General features: G+C 31.0%; 1 protein-coding gene across 3 annotated transcripts in view; it reads right to left on the reverse strand.

Moving 5' to 3' along the window:
* Positions 1 to 24,845, reverse strand: part of LOC106679510 (galactosylgalactosylxylosylprotein 3-beta-glucuronosyltransferase 1) — a 156,731-nt gene that overhangs the window by 15,988 nt on the left and 115,898 nt on the right. For 2 of the 3 annotated variants that reach the window (XM_014418718.2, XM_014418720.3), the window contains exons 1-2: positions 3,060 to 3,427; positions 2,932 to 2,981 (exon numbers count right to left, since the gene is read on the reverse strand). The exons of the other annotated variant lie outside the window; for it this stretch is intronic. In XM_014418718.2, coding sequence (XP_014274204.1) covers positions 2,932 to 2,981; positions 3,060 to 3,180 — 171 coding nt within the window. In that variant the 5' untranslated portion in view covers positions 3,181 to 3,427. Of the gene's footprint in view, positions 1 to 2,931; positions 2,982 to 3,059; positions 3,428 to 24,845 lie in introns of those variants that run through there. 3 annotated transcript variants of the gene reach the window in all.

A 24,845-nucleotide genomic window follows, 5' to 3' on the forward strand; every position in this document is an offset into this window, starting at 1 on the left:
TCCCAACCAAACAAAGCCCATCATTTTCATGTCAAGAGGAAATTAAATGTTCTGGCATATGGACTGTATTTGTTGGTGCTCAATTCTAACTAGGAAACCTTTCTTCTTATATCAAGTTATCAAACCAAGCCTATTTAATAATTAATAATAGTCAGAAACTATCAGTCCAATTAAAAAAAATCTTTTAGCGTTAGATTTAAAGTTTATTGTGGAAACAATTTTAGGCTTTTTACCATTATGTTACCAAAAATGTCAATCTGTCTGAGAAACTGTAGGAGATTTATAAGAATATCTTTCCAGTACAAAATGTTAAGCAGCCCCAATAAATAAAGTGCAAGGATAAACTTTTTGAGCATATTAAATTTGACATAAGAGTAGGATTAGAGTTGACTATTTTTCCCATGGATAATTTTCTTGACCTTATCCAATATAAAATATCTGTAGAGTGTCTTGCTGTGTATGTTCACTCCCCCTAACCTCAACATTTTTAAGAATTTTGATTTGATTTTTTTTGGAATATAACAATGGCATTTGGTATGTCTTTTGAATGTATTGTTAATTTTCTAGCCCTTTTCAGCTTAATTAGCTCTTGAATTTGGACTAGAATGGAGTGCTTTTATTATTATTATTATTTTTTTTTTTACTGATTCTGATAGTAAATAAGATTTTAAGATTAATTCATATTGGGCAATTTTTCATTCGACACCTCCTAAAGGCAGTATTCAAAAATCCTCAATTTTTAAAAATTATTTTTTAAAAGTGTTAGTTATATACATAAAAGTCAATATCTTGAATCCATCCAAACTGGATATACAATACTACCATTTCAATTGGCTCAAATGTAGGAAAAAGAGTAGACCTTGGTAGCTAGTCAGTTAGAACGTTTCAAAAGTAAATTAAAAATCATTAGTATTTTTTTTTTTTTGTTTTTTTATGAATGTAGAAGGATGTTTTAGGTTTTGTCTCTAAATATTCTGGGAGGATGAAAGGGGGAGTGAAATCACTGAAAACAAATCATAATTAAAAAAAAAAAAGTTTTGGAACTGATATAACAGTGGTAAATTATTGTAACAATCATACTTTGTAAGAATTAATTACCTATTAAATTTTAACATTTTTTTCTAAATTAAAAGAAAAACAATTTTATTACTACCATTAACTAGAAAATGTGGTATTAAATTCAAGTAACATTTACTTATAAATTCTAAAATAATAAATTAGTATTAGCTTAACCTTTTATTGAATAATAAATATAAATAAAAAGTGTTGAACAGACAATCTAAAAGGTTAAAAAAAAAGAAAAGAAGATAATATATTTTTGTGTTTAATTTAGCTACTGAGAACTAAGCTTTAGCCAGCATACAAAAATAACCATCGCACTGAGGTTTTTAATATGGGAAGAGAATTGAAAACATGCAATGTTTATCAACATTGAGACTGCATTTGGGCTGAAATGTACTTTTATTTATTTATTTTTTTAAAAACGATTATTAAAACCAAATAATAATTTTTAGGAGTGAATATTATTTTTCAAACTATTACCTTACTTTTGGTAACTAATATTTTTATTTCAAAATAATAAATGAAGTATCTAAATTGTTAATAAAAGAGAAAATATATCGATTTGAATATAAATTTACACCTCTGGTAAGCATTATTCATAGATTTCAAGAGGTAATCCCTCTCTCTTAAATACTAATCGTATTTATTCGCATTATGGAAAGGGTTATAGTCAATAATAAACTACTTTATTTTTTAAATACTAAATTTGTTTCTGTGATTGAAATCATTAAAATTCATTGAGAAATTTTTAAGGAAACTGTTGTATAACTTGTTATTTAATAAGTAAGGTCAGTGATTTTCAAGTTAATGTCTACCCCTGCCAAAAGATAGCAGCATTAATATGTTAAGAGGTAGCCACAAAACTTCAAATAATTTATGAATGTTTGTTGCTTTCTTAATAAAAAATAAATAAATACACTAAAAATGAATGTCAAAATTTGAAAAATGGAGTACCTTTATTGACAAATAATGCTAGGAGGTAAAAAATATTTTACTGGGTTAAAAAGACAATTGAAGATCCATACTAAATTTGATTTAGGATATTGAAAAATCATATCAAATATCAGGATTTTGAATATGAAATTTATTAATAATTTCTATTGAAAATACTCAACAATGATAATAAGATGATATAAATGAAGGCCCTAATTGATAAGGAAAAATTAATTTAAGCTCTGAAAGCTGGGTAAAAGTTTGCTTAGTGAAAAATTTTTTTATATAAATAGTAATATAAATACAATATACAAATAGTTGACGGAATAATTTCAAATTATGGAGATGGTCAGGGTTGCGGTAAAAAGAGAAACAAAAATAGTTAATAACCATTTACTTTCCTTTTAAATTTTTTATAAATGAATTTTAAAATTGTATACTGAACTGTTGATAACCTGTGTATTTGGATGGTTTTAAGTTATTTATTTATATAAATATTTGAATGTATAACTTGGAGTAAACTCTTAACTGTCATAAGTAATTTGTTTATTGATCAGTAATAACAAAACAGGGGAATGATAATAAACTACCAACTTAAAATATTGAAAGATGAGATGAAAAGATCATTTACAATACTCAGGTTCATTAGTCTTAGAAGTCTAGTATCCTGATATCTTCAAAACTTTAAAACAAAATAATGCACTAGTATTTAAAAATATATTTGACGAATAGATTCCATTTTATTTATTATAATTTGTTCCACTGCAGATTGCATTCTTCCTTTTCTTTAATTATTGAGTAACAGATACATATCATTCAACTTCTTCAGTGATAGGTGAAAAGAATAAAAAATAAGAAACTTCATATTAAACCTAACAGTTTTTTTATTTCAACTAAGGTTTAAATATCTAACACAAAAAGATGTGAAAAACTTACAAGTAATTCATATTCATCCATCGACTGTTTCATAGAAACGAAGTGTTCATCTGTTGAAATAGCAAAAATCAACAATAGGCACTGCACTGTTTCAAAAACCAATTTCAAAAATACATTCACACACTTACCTCTGTTGCCGAACGAACAGTAATACAATATACATACGAATGTCAAGATTAAAACAGTATAAAGTTTCTTTTTTACAGACATATCAATCGAGGAACAATCAGGTATAAGAGCTGTAAACATAATCCACAAACGTAAACCAGATACGAAAAACTAAATAAAACAAGAACAACGAGATATTCTTTTAACTTTGTCAATAAATAAGACGATGGTCATCTACAGCGTTCTAAAAGGTTGTACATTTCCACCCAATTATCGCAGTTACAGGATTATAAGCCGAAATAACAATTGACATCATCGGCGAACTCAGAACGTTTTATAACCTAACCACTCTCGAATCCCGCAACCGACTGAATGAATTCTTTCTAGCACATGCCTTCTGCATCAGCAGAACAATGCTCACTCAGGTTGACAAACTGTGCAACAATAGAATTGTCTTTTTTTAATGTTTCTTTAAAGAATTATTTAACTATCATTTACATTATCTGGGATTAACTAGCAAATTCGTTCAGTATATTAACTACAACTAATTACTTTTTAAAGAGGTTCGTAAACTGAAATTGGCTGGTTCAACATACACTGAACACCCATTTTCACGTGACAGATATCTGTCGTGCCTATTTGTTGCCCATTCGTAGATAGTTGATAGTACTACCAACTATTAACAGTTTATAATAAGTAGTGGCTGTGATAGCTGTTACTGTCACTATCGCCCTCACCGTGGAACCTGAACTTGAATACACACAATTCAGTATATCGTCTTATATTTAATAATATTTATATGATTTTTTTTTATCTTCAGGAATTGTTTTGAAATGTCTCCAGAATTAAAGTTTAATATTGACTTTTTTAAATATTAATTTTTTTCAGACTTAAGAGAAATCACTACCTATGTGACAGTATATCTTGTCGATTTCGTTACTCTTTTTTTGGTTGGTGATGTGTGACGTGTTGTATCGAGGCTGCATTAATATGATATATTTTTCAGTCCTAATGATACTTAAATTCGTAAAGTGTAAACTAGTTAGTTATTTACTGAAGGCTTCTAAGTCCCTATCTTAAATGAGATGAGACAATGAAATGTCTGAGGTGATATTCCAGTCTTAACAAAGGCTTTTTATGCTTTAGGCAAGTGTATACACTCAATACCTCGCTTCTTGCTCTTGTAAATAGTAACTTCTCTACCTCTGTAAAGTATTTCTGAATCAATAGAGGCTATTAAGTCCAGCAAGACCACCCCACTCATTGGTGTCTGTGCTTCCCACACACCATCTGGTGATCATAGATATCTCCGTCAGTTAAGAGTGGTATATCTACATCTCTGGAGTTGCGAAAAGGTTTAATCTATAATTAATCCCTCAATCTATTTTCTTTTTATCTGAATTGGTATTCATTCAATACATCTCTAATTTAATTGACGTGGATGCTCGTTCTTCGGTTATAACACCAATAATGACTGTTAGAAACAGAACATGTTGGCAAAATTTGGTGTAAATGTGCCTTCTAGTACATTTATAGTACAAGTATATTCTAACGATAAGTTTTGCTTCTCGCTTTAAGCTTATGTTCTCTTTAATCAATAAATTCTTTTATGCATATTAATTTGGAGACAGGATACAATGCCAGTGGACCAGAACGGTTGTATTGAGTTTTTAGGCCTGTTCTAATATTGTTTTTAAGCTAATCTTCACCATTACGGGTGGGTAACTGTATTGTTGGTCCTGATAAGAGCAGTGGGAAGCGGGAGGTGGTTTAAGAAATCCTTGCTTCAGGAGGATTTCTTCTTATATTACCATCTTTACATTGGTTTTTTATATGACACGAACAGATTTCGTATTCATGGAAGTTTATAGGCTGTATCTATGATAACAGATAGACCTGTGAAAAAAATAACAGAAGACAGAAACATTGTGGAGTCGCTTTGTTATATAAAATAGAATATGCAATGTCTGTGATTGTTGCAATCGTTATCCAACAAATCATTATTATGATTTATACTTTATTTACTATTCGTTTATAACGAAACGAATATTGTTTATAAAATAATATTAAACATATCTGTTTTTACTTTTATTCAAGACCATTGATTGTACATTGATTTGACGAGTGATCAAAGATATAAACAAGCACTTCTGATAAGTTGAGTATAGCAAAGAAGTTGATGTCATATCCCAGGAATCTAATTACTTTAAATACGTAATTTCAGCTTCGTAAAAATTTTCATTTCGTTCAATATAAAATTCGGTAACGATTCTAAATAATATCATATTATTTATTTAAGTTCTTCTTCTTTTTTTTTAAAAAATATTTTAGTGTAAAAAAAGCATTTTTTTTATTTATAATTTTATATATCATTTTCAGCACCTTTGAAAGCATATAGAAGGGCAATTAGAGCATTAGAAATACGAAAAGTTAAAATAATTCTATACGTAAGCACACAATCATAAAATGGATTTTATTTTCATTTTCAGCACCTTTAAAAGAAACAAAGGAATCCAAATATGCAAGAAAATCGGAAAATTAATATAAACCAATTGACAAGTGCGCGATCTTGAAATCGATATTATTTTCATCATATCTGAGAACATATTAGCAGAACTTTGTATGTCACCAATCCGAAAAGTTAAATTAAATCCAAACGCCAACGCGCAATTTCAAAATCGACTATTTTTTTCATTGTCTGCACATTAGAAAAATTACAGACATACACATATGATTGAAATCAGAAAAGTTGATTTAAATCGATATATCAGTGCTTGATTTTAACATCGATATCATTTTTATACTCTACACATCCGAACGTTACAAATGGACCCTAATATATGAGAAATCTGATAAGTTAAAATAAATCGATATACCAACGTGTCATCACAAATAAAATATTTTTACTTTCTTCACACCTGAAAACATAAAAAGGGGCCATAATGTTTTAGAAATAAGAAAAGTTAAAATGAAGTCCCTACTTGGACTTTTTCAAAATAAAAGTATATTGCTATTTCCGAAGTATGCTCAGAAGTATGTTCACATAAACTGAATTCACATATGAGTTAAATTACTTCTATTTCTAAGGTTCAAGGATTTATTGTAGTTGCAATTACTTAGCATCAGGAAGTAATTGTTTTAAAGTTATTCAGTAATTGTAATTGTTCTACAAAACAACTTATTTTTAATGTTTTGGACCATTATTTAAGTGTAATCTAGTGTAATTATGATGCAACTGAGACATGTAACTAAATTACACATGCTAATTTTTGTTCGAAGTATGAATGTTTGTTTTAGTTATAATACTTCGAGAATAAAATAGAAAAGTTTATCCCCAATTTTCAGTGAAAATAATTTATCAGAAATGTCACCATCAGTTTCTTGCGTTCAGTTGGATAAAAACGCAACGATAAGATTTGCTTGTGAGTGTAGATATCTCAGATTTTAAGTACATATTTATAAAAGTATTTTTATATTATATTATGTCAGGCTGTAATGTTAATAATTTAAATTGAACCTAGACCTAATTCTTATTTTTTGTCAATTTCAGGTAAAATATTAGTTCTGCAGCTCATGACCGTTTTTAAAATATGTGACAACCCATTTTTGATGTGTAGGTGTGTCAATGGGAATACGTTTGCACATTCATGAGCGAATGTTAGTGGATGGAAACTGATAAGAAACCTATTTGCACAACCCCTGGAAATTTCTTCAAAATGGAATCAACAATTAATAAGAATATGATACTAAAAAAACTGACAGTTGGGGCTCAGATTCGTTATCTAGAATATCTATACTAATAATATTCCTGATATAACTATATTCAAAAAGTTAATTTTTTTTTTTACCCAGCTAGCATGCTTCAGAAAAGCTTAGTGGTCATATAATATAAAATTGACCAATATATCTTTTAATCTGAGAACTAACTTCAAGAAATCAAAAAGTTATAATTAAGAAGAAAATATCAGTAAATAAGTTTTAATGAAAAAGATATTATTTTCAACGAAATGGCAAGAGGCTCGTTAAAGAGAGGGAAGTCCATTTCAGTTACATAGTTGAGAGTAAAAAAAATAAAAAATAAACTATCATTAAAATTATAATTTTACACAGTTCAATTGATGGATCCTCAACAAGAAATGCCTATAAGGTAATTTTTCTTTTCACTTGCCTCCTAGAGTTATTTGGAGCGTCATGAGCCAAAGAGAATGATTGGTTAAGTTTTTGTAGTTTATGGCGGAAAGGCTTATCAATTCTCGCAGAGCTTAATACAAGCTGATCTCACAGTTCAGGCAATCAACACATTTCGTTATGAATAATTACGGTATGATGATTACTAAAATTACGACTTAAAATCCAAGTAATGGACCGTATTACGATGCCACCGCTCGATAAACGGAAATTCAACCATTTAGAACTTTTGATAATAATCTTTGTATCTTAAAAACTACCAACAAGGCTAGAAAATCAAAAAGAACATTATTTAATGAAGAGTAAATTTGCTGAAATATGAATAGTTCTCGAGATATATTTTTTAAAAAGCAACATTTCTTAAAAATCTACTGAAAGATTAGTAGGTAGTTAATTTCTTTTGAGAAATCTATATATTCAAAACTATTTGACGTACAGATGTCTATTAGCACTCAAATAAAAGCTAGTTTAATGCATTATAAAGTAGTTTATGACCTTTATCTTTTTTGGAATAGTAGTTTTCATGATATTTGATAAAATAAATTGATTTATAGTTGTTCGGACAATAAGTTTGATTTATGAAAAAAATTTATTTCAGAAACCATAAGACGAACAGATGTCTGCCAGCACTCCAATTAAAACTAGTTAAATTTACTCTAAAATAGTTTATTACGTTTATTTTTGTAGGAGTAGTGTTTTTTATGATATTTGACAAAATAAATTAACAAAATATTAATTTCTAATTGTTCGGATACAATATTAGATTTTTGAAAAAAATATATCTCTAGAACTATAAGACGTACATATGTCTGCCAGCACTCAAAATAAAGGAAATTTAACTTACTATAAATTAGTTTATGACACATATCTTCTTAGGGGTAGTAGTTTTTATGATATTCGCATATGAATATACATTTGGCACATGTAAATTCGTCCAAATAACTATAAATCAGTCTATTTTAGAAAATATCATAAAAACTACTACTCCTAGGAAGATAAACTACTTAATAGTCAATTAAACTAACTTTAATTTGAGAGTTAATCTATACGTCATATAGTTCCTGAGATATATATTTCTCAATATAAATTCACTAACTAATTTTTCAGTACGTTCTGTACAACCTTTTTATGAAATATTGCTTTTTAAAGAGCTATATCTCGAGAACTATTGAACGTAAATAGCTCTATTAGGGCTTATAGTTTAGAAAATTTACTCTACTTTAAATAATGTTCTCTTAGATATTCTATTGTTGTTATTAGTTTTAAAGATATAGAGCTCCGAATGATAAATTAATTATTTTTAACGTTTTTAAAAAGCCGCACGTTTTTATTCCCCCTACGTATACTTGGCAGACTCATCAATTTTGACAAGTAGTTATGCATTGTTTGCTTTAAAGTAATAAAAATTGGGGTGAAATAACTACCTCTTTTCTCCTCCTGGGCTCTTGTACTATTACAGAGTTTCTATTCTGTAAGGATTTACTACGAATACCAGTAAATGTGGCTAATATTCCTGTCAATTCATCCCCTATCCAACTATCTAATGTATGTGCAATGGCATTATCTAGGCCGTCTGATGTAGGCTACCTGACGTCTTCTATTGGAGTCAGAACTAAAATTAATTGTGCTCAAACACCTCGACATACGCACTAGGATTCTTTGAGTTGATTTAAATCGCGATTAAAAATTCGGCCTAAGAAGATTCATTGTTCATGTGCAGACTCAGCGATGCTCAGCGACAAAACACCATGTCCACATAAATATTAAATTACAATTCTTCAGTGATAGCAAAAATGACGTAGAAAGTTACCTTCTCGGGGATTTTTCTAGCTCTTTTTAGCATCTTTCGTGGTATTAATCGAAAGTGCAATAAAAAACGACCAAAAAGATGGTGGATTCACTATTTAATCATAATTGACATGTACTTAAAAGTAACTTTCACTATGCTTTTAAAAGTAACTTATTCAATTTTAAGGTTTTCCTCTGGATTTGCTGCTCAATTAGTATTTCTACTTTCTCTTGATTCTACCGTTGGTAATAAATCAACAAAGGTTCATAACCAAAGTACTGGCAAACTCTTCATCAACCAAAGCACCTCTTTCTGAGAGGTTCCACTTCTCACATTTATGTCTTTTTCTGTTTCCAATATAACTGCGCTAATGTTTTCTATGTGATGTATATAAGACACGTCTGAAGAGACAAGGTGGTACGTTCCCTTTGTTTCTCATAAAATATGGTTCTACTCTAATTTACTTCAAAAAATAAATATTTATACATGAGATATTTGTGAACTGCTGACTTTGGAAAAAGGTGTAAACTCCGTACAGAGTGGTTTTTCTGTAATTGATAAAGCTTTTTTTTAAAGTTGATAAAACTGTCTTATTGTCTGAACCTTACAGAAATGTTTAATTAGTTATTTGGTGTGTTCTTTCAATTGGCTAGTTCAAATACAAGTCAAAACCATCGGGTCTGTTTCAACAACCATTTCTGAATGTTTGGAACTGTATGGATCATGTGCAGTACAGATTTCGGATGGGAAAATCCCGTAGTATGCATGTTCTGTACAGTTCCTGGCAGTCAGAAGTGGTTGTTAGACGAGAGCTATTATCACCGTTGCGTTTCAGTTTATTTTTGTAAACAAACGACTAAATATTAACCTTAACGATGAAAACTTGACCCCCCCACCATGGTTAGAATAGGTTGGTTTCCTCTAGATAACCCTCCACTCCCGCCTCGATGTCAGATTCGACCAGTAAGGGAGCCATAAATATATATATATAAATAAAAATAAATTACAACTGTATAAAATTATAGACAAGAAGTAGATTTGATGTTAGTGATAAAATGACATGATGCAAACATATGGAGAATCTACCCATAGATAGAACTCCAATAACATTTTTAGAGAAGATTTTGGGGCCATCTGCCAGGAGGATCATTAGGTAATGAAGGAGGAGCCAGGTTAGAAACACGTGGGTTTGGATGGTTGGGAAGTTTATCATGGAAGAATTGGTATCTGGTTTTGGCCAAATCGGCAACGTATGGAACATTGAGGTCCTGTTGGATGACTTGATTTGTGACAAAGTAAGAAGCTAACTAATTTTATTTATTCATTATTATTATTTTTATATTTTCTTCTCTTGTTTTTTTCAAATTAACTTATTTTTTTATACTATTAGAGAGCAATTGTTTGTTTTATTTAAGTGGACCAATATCATTATTTTTTGTTATTAATTTTACTTTCCTCTTTTATTAAGAAGCATTATTCATATCAATTTATTTAATTTTTTTTTCTTCTTTTAATAATAACATTGTTTATAGTTAGGAGTGTCTTTTGTACGAGACTAAACCTCTCCCATAATCAAGTGTTAAAAAAAATATATCAACCATGTAAGGCCCACCAGGCCGATCTGGTATAAAATAATATATAGATATACAATTTACTTTGAAAACAGACGACTCATTTCTTCGTTTCCATTTTATTTTAAGGCTATAAATGGCATGGATACAGAAGGCACTGACCTACGACGTTATATAGGATCACTAATTACAACCACATGTCCTCGAGGGAAGGAACGTGTAATTTGGCCAACACATGTTCCTTTAACCGCATCCTGTCAAAAGGATACTTCATAGTCCATATTTAAAAATAAAATGAGCATATTTTACTTTAGAACGATCACAGCAGTAAGAAACCCTTGTAAACTAATTTTTTTTTTTTAATTTAGCAAATTGAGGTTCAATACTGCATATGAATCCAAAATTGACTCGGAAAATTATTAAATGACTACTAAGCAGCTAATTAGTTTGATCAAGTGATGAATTAGAAATATTGGGTCTTTCTTTAGGCTTTTCTTCTATGAATTGTAAACAGTGGATCTTAGTGAAAAACTATGCATCGAATGAGTTCATAACGTAATAATTCAGCCAATTGATAAAGTCGTACATTGCTACAGTAAATAGCTCATCTGTTGAAGTCCGAATACAACTAGAAGAGGTCATTTAGGATTAATGTGGCGCTCGGATATGACAGTAAATACTATTTGCTTTATTTATCCTATTGGACACTTCTTGGTTTATTTTGCCAGATTTTTTGAAAATTGTTTCAAGGTAGGTCCAGAGGTAAATCCACTGTTTCCAATACTTCATCATTGCATACTATTTGTACATTGCCCACGTCCACTTCATCTCTGGCAAGTCATAACCTAGCTCTTGCGGCTCTTAATACTCATTCCTTTGCGGCCGTGTTCCTCTTGCCATTCTATAATAACCTTAGCAATTTTTCCTTAAAGTCTGTAACCAGCACGATATCTTCTGCATATAGAAACGCCTTTTACTTGTACCGTCCTCATGTTCCACATACTGACTACTGTCCAAGCCGTTCTTCTCCTGCATATTTTGCGGATTTCATCCATAAAGGCAATAATTAATAATGGACTGGTTATCTTCTTGTTTCACACCTCTTTCCAGAGAAAATTTGACTCTCGGCCATTGATACGAACAATTCCTTTAAGGCTTTGATAGGTTGATTTAATCGCTTCCAGGAGGTCTGCGGGAATTCTTTTGGCTCTAAGTGTCCTCCAGATTTCATATCGGGGTACTGAATCAAAGGCAGCTTTTAGGTCTAAAAAACCTCTTCGTACCTCGAGAAATCCTAAAACACGAATTTTTATAGTAACAGAAAAATAAAAATGTATTAACCTTCATGAAATTTTCGCCTTTCAGGGTGATAAGTACAAGATGGGTGATGCGCACACCAGATACATAAGCTAGCTCTATGTATACGTAAGCTGTAAGTATAGATTCAAAATCATACAAATAAACATTTATTAGATTTATAAGTAGGCCGATGAACAATAAAATTATTTCTTATCATTTTTACTTGATTGTCCATTTTATAATTTCCATTGCTTTTTTCATCGAGTACAACTTTTGTGATATTAATAATGTTGGCAAATCGTTTTCCCAACAAATTGGCACATATTTGTGGATTATGGAAGATGGAAAAAGGGACAAATGTAGCATCCACTCATATTCAGCCGTTGGTCAAACATAGTTCGCCATACATTTACATACATGTACATGTACATTTTTATTGACATAAATATAAATCTATGATCCACCTGAGAAGTATATGTAATACGGATTAGAAAACGGCACTTACAGTATCTGCAAAGTTTACTATCGATAATTTCATTTTTTTTTTTATTTATTTAAATAATCCGTGATTTGATAGCATAATGCCTTAGCAAAAATCGAACCGGGCCCAAACAAAGGAATTTAATATCAAAATTGAACCAGTTCACAGGTATCATAACAGTTGCATAGAAGTTATTTCACTAAATTATTTCAAAATGTATCCATGATTAAGATATAATATATTATGATATAAGCATTGAAAAATTGAAGCAACAGGTTGTGATGAGGAAGAAAAAAAAATCATGGCAGCGAATCATTTCGAATAATCAAACGATTACTTTCTGCGAAATGTTTTGATTTAGGCTGATGCCAATCAGCTGACTCATTCAGTTCAATTTGTTTAGAAGACTAAGCGAATGATTGTTGAAATCGTCCAATTATAAAATTAAAGAGCTCTCAGATTTAAGTGAATTTCCTCTAGATAGTCGCCAACATGTCTACTTGATGTTATAAATGTTTTTGAATTAAATTTGAATTGGAGTTAATTAATTGTTACAATAACCAATTAATTAATTAAATCTTCAACTCCTGAAGGTAGAACAATTTGGACATTTTTGTTTTCTCATTACCAAATATAGGAAAATATGGTATGTTACATGTAGAACAAATGTTAAACAAAAGAAAAACATAGGATCACATTCGTAAATGTGATTGAAAGAAAGGGGGCTGTCTCGGCTTCTTTGGATTACGACTCCTGTCTTTCTCTCTTTTACTTTTTTCTCCCTTAATTATTTATCAGATTCTTTAACATTTTGTATTTATATATTGTTTATTATTATTCACTCTATATGAGAACTGGTTATTTATTTTAGATAAGCATGATTAAAAGGAAAAATTTCTAAACATTCGTCGTTTAAGCCCTGTTTGACATACTTAAATGGGGATAACACCTATATGGTATTAAAACCCACTAAGTTGTACATCATACTTTTACCGAAAAAAATAAAAATCCGTTTGAGCCGTTATTTATGAAAATCTTAAAAAAGTGTAAAACACCGTTCTAAGGAATTTGTATTCCCTATGATATTTTCCAAAATATTGATATTTCGTTATTTGGAAAAAGAACATTACCTCCTGGAAAACTGTATCTCGATAATTATTGAACGTAAATAGCTCTATTAAGGCTTATATTTTTGTAAATTTACTCTACTTTAAATGATACCATTGTTTTGTTGTTCTAGGTGGTTTTGAAGATATGGTGAGTTCCGAATACAATTTTTTTTATAACAACCGCTTTTTTTTATTTTCCCTTGCTATGGTTGGTAGGGCCATCAATTTTGACTAGTAACTATACATATATATATTTCCGTAAAGTAATAAATAAAAGTTAAATAACTTTTTAACCTTTTTTTTTTGTGCTGTGCTCTTGGACTAATAGGCTGGGTTCTGCCTCAAGTAAAGAATAGAACTTCACAGCAGTTGTGGAGGAAGAGCCCTCTATACGCCAATAAGGGCTGGAACAGAAAAAGAAGAAACTTCTAAACTTTTTAATGGAAAAACTAGTTGTAAACTTGTTTGATTATGGTCTTTTAAATTTGCCCTTGTAATAAGTCATAATATTTTATATCAATTTTATTTATTGTCTGATTCCTTTTATTACTTCTTTTTTTTTTATTATAACCTCTACACTTTTATCAATTTTGTCTATTATTTAATTTATTTTATTGAGTTATTTTTCATTTTATTAAACTGTCATTTGTTATTCCTTTTTCTAATTTAAATTTTCTTTTAGTACACTCCTTTGCATAAAAATAGTTTCTATTCAATACAGACTATTGGGAGTTATGTTTTCGCAATATTTCCTCTTACAATGTATTTCATATATAGGTAAGTGAAAGTAAAAACTAACATAGTTTTTATTGAAACTTTGAAAATTGTACTATTTTAGCAGTTTTTCTGGTACCAAAAAACTTTGATCACAATCTATTATACACTTAAAAAAGTTATTCACGACCACAGAACTATAATCGAACAAAATGTCATCGCTGTTCGACTATAGTCCACGATTACCGAAATGAATAGTGGAAAATATGTTGGCTTCATGAGGCAATAAAAAGAACCGTGTACGTTCCGGATGAACGATACTGTTCCGGATAGTTATTACCAGAGACCGGATTTTTGTGCAATTGCATCTGTTGTTTCCAAGCTTCAAATTCAACCAAACCTTCAAAGAAATTCGAATCTTGGAAAATACGTTCAAATAAAACGTCTATTAAACTAATTTAATATTGCACAATATTGCACGTTTTGGGATTTATTTACAAATTTGTACGCTATGAATTTTTCTGCACAAAATAGCACGTTTCAATTTTTTTTATGTTAAATTTTAATTTTTTTGTATACAATATTCATAGTTAATGCCTTAATGCTTAAGGCATTAACTATGAACAACATTTTGTATCCCAGGTTTTGTAGCCCTGTTTCTCTGTTTTCCAGGATTCAATTTCCTTCCTTGTTGCACCGATATGTCAAAACTGAAGATATGGATTAAGGATCCCAAAACAAGTAAAATATTCTCTATGAAGGTATCTCCGATCCTTTTTTAGGAGATATTCACGTCTAAAGATTTTCATTTTTATGAATTATTTAGGTAGTGAAATGTAGACATTAAAATTCATATTAATTGTAATTCAAATGATTTTCTTGAGGATTACGACTGGCTCGGCACCATTCTTCCGCTGCAGCAGTGGCCGAATGGCTCTAGATACGTATTCTTGTTTCGCAAGTTTAAATTATCCTTTATCGTAAAGAATTAATCCTTTTTTCATTCGGGTTGCACAGATTCTTTGTATAATGACATATTTCAAAAAAATCCAGTCGTGACAGATCTAGAGAGCGTGACAATAACACATATCCATCGCCATTTAGCCACAGCTGCTATAATATATGAAATATGTCGAGCCTTTATGCTTAAGTCATTAACTATGAAGAACATTTTGTATAAGTGTTAATGTTTACATACGATTAATAAATTAGTTGAAACAAATTTTAACTTGATTATTATAACCTCAATAATTTTTAACAATGAAAATCTTTAGGCATGGATTATATCCTAACCAACGCCTCAAAGGATATATTTTCACCAGGAATGTTTTTCTGGTTTTGAGATCTATAATTCATATGCATATATTTATACACACTTTCTTTTAGGAAACTATGTTTATTATAATCAGCAAATATACAAAATTTTAAACTCCTTTACCAGGTTTTAATTTTAATGATTATAATAATAACTTTAATAAAGATTATAATCCAACAAAACAGTTTCTATTCTAAAACTTATAAAATCAAGTTCTTCTTATAAATGAGAGATACATTTTTTAAAAATTTATTTAGTGCTATTTACAACTGTAAATTATAATACATTTAGTAAATTTGATCTCAGTTAAATTGGAGTTTTACAGGTTTGTAGAGAAACTACCCATTGGCAGCACCCTAATGACGTCTTACATTAGCAGGTCTCGTGGCCATCTTCTTTTCAGGCGCCTCAGAGGATTGTCAGGAATGGAAGAGGAAGCAAGGTTAGAAACTAGTGGGTTTGGGTGATTAGGGAGTTTGTAATGGAAGGAGTGATATCTGGTTCTGGCAAGATCGGTTACATATGGAACATTAAGGTCTTTATGTATGATTTTATTTGTGACAAAGTAAGGTGCATTGAGGATTTTACGAAGGATTTTGGATTGCAATGATTGGATACGAGAGGAATTCGAAGGTTTAGTGGAGCCGCAAAGCTCAACAGGGATTAATTTGAATTTAAAATTGATAATTTAATGAGCGCGTCACAAAACCTTAATTTTCATCAAACACTTTGAAATGAAATTAATCTTTGTACGTTACGAATCGATTATACAAAGTGGCACTTTCGGTAATTTTATTTTAGCGAAGGTGCTGCTCTAACATCATAGGTACTTACCTAACTTAAATACTTTATTTCAGTTTCGGGATTATTTTCATTTTCGAGCTCGGTTATTCAAAGGGATATACATAAGCACACACATACACGTGAGGGTTTACAAAGGTTTTTCATGATTATTTGGACACAATGAAACTCAAAACGTGGATTTTCGTTGAAACTTCAAATTCGAAATGTTTTAGGATAGGAATACTTTCTTTTCCTGTATTCTATATTTCACATAAATATAAGTAAAAGTATAATTTGTATTACGTGACTAAAGTGCAGTTCGTTTCACTATATTACTACTACTGTTATTACTGTGTGGTAGTACTATAGAACGGTCCTTGGCTTTCTCATTGGGTCATTATATCCTCAGCAGCTGAACATCTAAACAAAGCGTTAATGGATATACCTTCTCAAGGTTTTTTTTTTTTGTTTTGCGATCCTTAATTAAAATCTTCAGTCAGGTCACTTAATCCTTAAGTACCCATGGTTCAGGGCCTAATAATGCTATTTCTGAATCCTTTCTTGCTTGTTCATCGGCTACATCTTGAATAAAGTAAATACAAATCTTCCCAATTTTATTATTATATAAAAAATAAATCGTTTTAAAGTTGGTTGGGTCAATTTTTTTTGGCTGAATAGTATATTGATAATGTAGCTGCTGATCATTTTTTGACGCGATAAAAATCTATAACCTTTAGTGACTCAGGGAATGGCGTGTTTATTGCAGGAAACACCCTCTTGTCGGAATGGGGCATTTTTTTTGTCTGGTTGCATTGCGTTGACAGGAAGAGTTGATGACCTTCCTGACTGTTAGTGTACTAATTTATTGTCCACTAACTCATTATTCCAGACAACCAGAATATTAGTTTTTACACTTTTTTTTTTTTTAAATGCACTTAGCAGAACAATAAAAAAGAGAATGATTTGCTCTATATTTCTAGAAAATACGTTTTTTTTTTTTTTTTTAATTGATGGTTAAACTTTCACAATAAAATAATAATTATTGTTTGATTGGTGAAGATGATCGGAGGTGCGGTCAGCAAAGAAAAACATAAATAAACAAAAAAATAGAAGTTTCGACCTGAGTGTCAGGTCTTCAGCAGAGAGTCAAGCGGGGAATGTTGGCTAAAACTGCGACCATCTTCACCAATCAGTAATCTACGGTCAACTATATAAACCTCAATAATTATAGTTGACTATACTCAATAAATAAATTATCGAGGATAAAAACGAGTAAATACTACTTTGAAAGATTATTAGTCGACCTTATATATGGATTGTAGGAAGAAGGTTCGGGTGTTACTCAAGATACACAATATAGCAGAAGTAACTATTTATTATTAACTTAGCTTTGCCACACTTTGCAGGGCTTCATTAAAGTCAAATGAGAACAAGATACAATCACTGTGAAATATTATTTTATTTCTTCTGTTGTTTTATAGGCCTAGTAGATCCTTAGTCACCTCCACTACTTTCCTCCATCTCAGTCGATCTTGGGCGATGGCTTTTCAATTTATTACGCGGTCTTTCTTGGTCGTGCCCATCTGAGTTTTGGTCTCCCTTTTGGTCTGTCCGAGACGTTTGTATTGGGTTCAGACCTTAAACTTCAGATTCTAGTAAATATTTTGAATCAATTATGTATGATCCATTTTGATCTATTACATGTTGCCATGTATTAAAATTACCTTGTATTAAAATTACCATTCAGGTATTCTTTTAATTCCGTCTTACTAGAACTACTCAGATTTTTGCGCATTCTACTATGTCTCTATGTGCGGCAGTTCTCGAGCGAAGTAAAGTGTTTCCCGTTCAGAGAGTTTTGAAGGGCCCGAAATAAGTGAAAATTTGTTGGGGGAAGGTCTGGTGAATAGGGTGGGTGGGGGATCACATCCCAGCCGAACTCCAATAATTTCTGCCGGGTCTGCAAAGACACGTGAGGACGGGTGTTACCGTGATCGAAAACAATGCCTTTGGTATTAGCCAATGCTGGACGCTTTTGCTCAACCGCTGCTTTTAATTGTTCCAACTGGGCACAGTTCTGCGATATCTCGTGTCGTAGAGTGAGGGTTGTCTGTGACCAATGCTTGAATTTGGTCATCATCAACTGTTAAAGGACGACCCGAGCGCTTTGCGTCTTCCAAGTCAAAATTTCCGGTTCTGAACCGAGCTAACCACTTATGGACGGTGCTTTCTCCTAAAGCATCATTGCTATACACACTGCAAATTTTGTTAACCGTCTGTGCAGTGGATTTTCCTTTTCAGAAATAAAAACTCAACAAAAATGAATTTTTTTCTCTTTCATTTTGAGCAAGCAAAATACCACTTAAAGAAATAATGCAATAAAAGCACCTTAACTAATCCTTCTTTAGAATATGTAAACATAATTGACCAAGTAAACATGATTTTATAAACACAGAGAGGATTAAATTGAAATATTGAAAAATGCTACTAACTTATTTTACAACCCAACAGTTAGGAAGGGAGGGCCTGCCCATTTTGACCTCTTTGCTTCCATAGCAAGCACGGTCGATTACTGTGCCTCTAATATCGTCTTCCCTCTCTTGTTCACCAATTCCTTGCCCCACTTTGAACTTACTATCTTCGTAAGAACATTATGTTCAAATTTTTCAATCTTTTTTCAAGGGTGCCAGAAAGAGACCGATTCTTACAACTTACATCACTACGGGTTTTATGATAGAATTGTGTATCCTTAGCTTTAGTTAGTGAGATTTTCTTTAACCTTGTGATATGGAATATTGAAAATAATGCTTTATTCGAACTGAGGATTCTTAGGTCGATTTTACTAAGTTGGTCGTCAATGGATTTTACTGTGTTAGTATCTGAAGCTATTAACTTTTAGGAAGGTTTGATAGCTTGTGATTATCTTTTCTTCTAGATGAATATTCCCGCTTACAATAATATACTTCGTTTTACTTTGGACTCTTACACCATTCGTGTATGCGAGGTATTTGTGCATCATTCTCAGGTGCACTCCACCCTGCAGCACTCATGAATTATCCTCTCCAGTGCTATTCAACATAGCATTGGAGAAAAGCAGTCTCCTTGAAAAAGTCCGTACTTCACTTCGAAAGCTTCGGTCACCAGAACTCTACATTGATAATTACTTACACTTTCCTTCTTCTAATTTTACCATAATGTTTATTAATTTTACATGACTTTTAAACGGAACACCTGCCTACTAATAAGGATTGTTTTCATATTCCTTACTATTTATTATATTATAGCACATTTATATATTGTGTTCTTCAACCAACGTTTATGTAATTATTAAATTATTAAAGTCAAGTTTTTATACAGCGAATGATACTGAGCACCCATTAATTCTTTTTTGAAATTTTATTTTGCTTTATCAATTAATGAATGCACTTGTATTTCTCAGATTTCCACATATTCAAAATCCCTTTCTAATGTATAGTCTAAACTGTCAACTGAATTTATCCATTCTTTAAACCAGAGGTTATTCTTGCTTTTTACGCTTTATAATGCTAAAACTTTTGGTAAACACTATTTTACATATTTTAAAATTTGTATAATGTAATTTACATATATTTGCAAGATACATAGAACAGTTCCTCTTTCATTTATGAGTTATGGACCATACAATATGTAATCACCGGTTTAGAAGATATGTCGAAGAAACAGCAAGAAAGGAGCTTTCAGAAATTTCAATGTCACCAGCATAAGGAAGAAGTACTGTGTGGATCAATATGGTTCCATAAACTTACCAGTAGGAGGAGAAGATGGTTAGGGGAGCGGTCAAAATAAAACACAAATAAGTTGGTGTAACTTAATCGTGCCAACATTTCGGCTAGAATTTCTAGCCTTCATCAGGGCTAAGAACAGAACAAGATAACAACCAATGAATATAGAAAATATAAACAGAATGATATAAAGTAAATAATTTTACAGAATGGAATTAATAAAATAAAGTGATAAGAGAAGTGGAAAATGAAATGTATACAAAGGTAATTGAGTAATTAGGCAATATAACATAATTAAGGAAATAAAATAAAAATGAAGTTATATAATGTAAAGAAATATAAATTTATTAGTTATTAATAATTTAAAAATTAAAATTATGGAAAGAAAAATAAAATTGAGAGAAAGAAAATATATGTAACCATAGTAATAGCTAAAGAGACAAAATGTAAGTTAAGGTTAAAAAAAAAAAGAAATGAATAGAAACAAAATTTGAAAACAACAGAAAAATAAAAAGTAGAAAATATTTAGAGGAGGAAAGCGTGTGAGAGGGTGACGACAAATGGTTCTTGGAAAATGTTAAAAATATATGTATGTACAAGGATGACGAAGTACCGGAAGATGACAAAGTGTCATAAGTATTTAACAACAGTTACGTATATAAGAGGGTAACGTCAAATGTGGTGAAAAAAAGTTTAAGAAGTGGAATAATACGCAACAAATTGGGCGGAAAAATAAAATAAATAAATTTTTAAAAAAATTATAAAAATTACTTTTTTAATAAATTAACTATCTGGGAATGTTAATGATAACTTGTGCTTGTCGGTTTTTAAATTGACGGAAGAAGGTTGTAATTGGATATAGAGGCTTTCAGAGCCTTTTGTCATGGTTACGAACTGTAGGAAGTATAGACGTTTTGTCAAAATTGAAGGAATGGTTTAAAGAAAGAGAATGTTCCGAAAGTTTTGAGGTAGACATTCTCTTTCTTGGTTCTTATGTTGTTCTGTTCTTAGCCCTGATGAAGGCTAGATATTCTAGCCGAAACGTTGGCACGATTAAATAAGTTATATCAACTTATTTGTGTTTTATTTTGACCGCACCCCCAACCATCTTCTCCTCATACTGGTAAGTTTATGGAACCATATTGATCCGCACAGACTTATTTACTTAGGTACATTCATGACTGTAACTCCACACCGACGATAAAAGATCGTGCCAATTATAAACGTTTAAAGTGAAATCTGACGATGGAATATTTTATATAGAACAAAGACGCCGAAAATATTGCGATATGCCTCCCAGCTGATAACTTACCCCCATAACTCCTTCCTATCACGAAACTTGAAATCAGATAGGACTTATCAGATGACGCTATTGATCGACTTGCACAGACAATCGTGAAGTCTTCCGTAAATTATGTCTTAAGTTCCTCTGAAATAACCTTCTTTAAATTACTCTCCGTGCATTTTAACATGCAGTTTTGGAGTCCATTTACTCCCAATCCTATAAATAAATTAACATATCTTTTCTGTCTGCTAAGCTTTTTTTTTTTAGTTACATTTGTAATGATCCAACTGATTATGAAGACACTTTTTAATGTTGTTACATTGATTCCTAAGATGTTATGTAACAACAGTAGTTATTTGTACGATAACCGCCTCCTCCCATCCTCTGTATGTAACAATTGATAAGATAGGGAGTAAACAAAAAAAAGATATGACAATGGAATACATCTGATCGGCTGCACTTTGACACGAAAAGGCGGATGGTAGAGATGAATTTCCAAGAACTTAATCGTTTGACTCAGGTGTCAAATCTAAAAAAAAAAATGGCAAATTAGTATTGAAGAAAAGTCGTGGGCGGCGATTATTTTGATTGGATTTTTGAATTCTATTTATCTTGAAACGTAAATCTATTTTAGGAAAATCGTCAAAATTACTACCCTTCGAATTCTTAATTTCAAGTTCCTACCAAATCATAAAAGTATATTAATAGTTAAAAAAAAATTAATATTTCCGGTAACCATTGAAGGGATTGAGGTCGGGTTCCAGAGCCTTCTAAATATAACACACGTGCTTCTAATCCATTATCTAGAGTGATTTATTGGATCATCTTATCTCAATATGTATATTGTGTCTTCAGTCAGACCAGTCTTTTGATTCCGGTTAATTACATAACCAGTGTGATCTGTTGACTCAGCTCAACAGAATATTAACTGACAGAATTAGTTTAAATTCAATACTGTTATGCTTTAAAAAAATATATTATTTTTTAATTTTATTTCACAGTCATGTTAATATTTAAAAATAACAAGAACATTTTTATTCACCTTGCCATGGTTAGCAGAGTCATCAATTTTGACTAGTAACTATATACAATTTTCATTAAAGTAGTAAACAAAATGGGGTGAAATAGCTTCTTTTTTCCCCCTTTTGGACTCTTGAACTAGAAGGAAGCAGTATCTTTGAAACTCAGAACGTTGATGGTGGCGAAAGGCTGCTGAGGATATAATGACCCGATGAAGATTCAATGAGAAAGCCAAGGACCGATCTATAGTGCCACGGAGTAGTAAGAGTAGTAGTAATGTAGTGAAACCAACTGCACTTTAGTCACGTAGTGTAAATTAATTTTAATTTTGCTTATATATACTACGGCATTTGTTCATTCCACAAAGATTGCCATTTATCCTTGATCTCCGTTTCGAGGGGTTTACTCATCTCTGATGGAGTTAAAATTGCTTTACCCCGTCCCTTGCAGTGTGATCAGCCAGTTCATTCCCTGAGATTCCTTCATGACTTGGAACCCATATAAGTGTAACTGACATACCCAGTTGTGTAGAGTGTTTAAGTAAAAATGGATGCAGGAAATTTGCAGATGCTCTGGATACATACAATCTAAACCTTTTAATGAACTTGATGAGTCTATAATTAATTTTATAGTATTGTTGTTCAAACAGAATTGAAGTTGCATTCAGTTCGGCAGTGAATATGTTGCATAGTTTGGGAGTTTAATTTTGTACGTTGAGTCATTAGTTTCAAGGGATGATGCTGATTGGTCTGATTTAGATATATTTTGAAGAAGACGAGATAAGTTGGCTTTATATTCAGCGGATGGATATGGGTAATTATAACGATCTTTAGATCTGACACAACTGTATTTTATTCGAGTGACATTGCACAAAATATCTATGCAATTTCTGTTTATTATATTAATTCTTTATGAAAAAGAATAAATGAAACTTGATACACTGTGCCTTGCGACCACTGATATAGAAGAAAGTGTTAATGTTTACATATCATTACTAAAGCTATTGGAATACGTATTAATTTATTTATTATAACTTAAATGATTTTTTTTTTTTAATTTACAATGAACAAAGCGTTTACGGACATTCTTCATAGGAATTATTTTTATTTTGAGATCCTTAATTCATATTTTTAGTTAGGGTACTTACTTCTGAAACACCCATTGTATATATTTCAATTGATGTTCGTTTATAGTAATTCCGTTCATCCGTTCCGTTCGTTTACAGTAATTCCGAAGGACAGTTGCTAGGGGCCGGTCCACCATTGCCAGCAGAACCCCAAGAGCGAGGAAAGCGTTAAATTGACTGTAACATTGGCATTATTGACGGTCTATCTATGTCTTGCTGGCTGCTCACTGCTTCCCAAATATTCGATGAGATCAACGTTCGGGAAAGGATATCATTCTCTAAAGAAATATAAAATATTTGAATTAACAGCTATCTTTAGAAAACATTTATTAAAGGATATGGATCAAGGCATTGCAGTACTTTGGCTAATGAAGACGGGGTGTGTGATTTAGGGCTTAGTAGCAAATTATATTTTTCCATTACGTATTCCATAATTCCTTACATATTTCTATCTATAATTCTTTACATATTTCTCTCTATAATTTCTTACATATTTCTATCTATAATTCCTTACATATTTCTATCTATAATTCCTTACATATTTCTATCTATAATTTCTTACATATTTCTCTCTATAATATCTTATATATTTCTATCTATAATTACTTACATATTTCTATCTATAATTCCTTCTGCATAATGTTTAGTACAATAGCCCAGGAGGAGAAAAAAGGTATTTATTTTACCCAATATTTGATTACTTTAATGAAAGCCATGTATAATTACTTTTCGAAATTGATGAGTCTGCCAAGTATAGGTAATTGGGAATAAAAAATGGTGGTTGTTTCAAAAAGTTAAAAAAAAAAAAAATGAATTTTTCATTCGGAGCTCTATCTCTTTAAAATTACCAACAACACTAGAAAACCTAAGAGGACAGCATTAAAAGAAGAGTAAATTTGCTAAAATATACCCTATTAGGACTATTTAAGTTCAATAGTATTCCAGATATAGCTTTTTAAAAAGCAACATTTCATTTAATAATGTACTGAAAGTTAGTAATAAGTGAATTTAGTTTGAGAAATCTATATCTAAAAAACCATTCAATGTACAGATGTCTATTAGCACTAAAATAAATCTAGTTTAATAGACTATAATGTAGTTTATGACGTTTATCTTCGTAGGAGTAGTAGTTTTCATGGTATTTGCCAAAATAAATTGATTTAATTAATTTTATTTAAAGTTCTAAAACCGCCATTTTCTATTCCCACTACCTATTCTTGGCAGGCTCATCAATTTTGACTAGTAATAAAACATAGTTTTCATTGAAGTAATCAGCTATTGACGTGAAATAACTGCCCTTTTTTTTCTTCCCAGCTCTTGTACTAGTTCTTTAAGAAAATTTGTGTAACTAATATATCAGCAACA

This window comes from Halyomorpha halys, unplaced genomic scaffold (genome assembly GCF_000696795.3).
Source record: "Halyomorpha halys isolate HHAL.00 unplaced genomic scaffold, Hhal_1.1 Scaffold207.1, whole genome shotgun sequence".
Taxonomy (NCBI): Eukaryota; Metazoa; Arthropoda; class Insecta; order Hemiptera; family Pentatomidae; genus Halyomorpha; species Halyomorpha halys.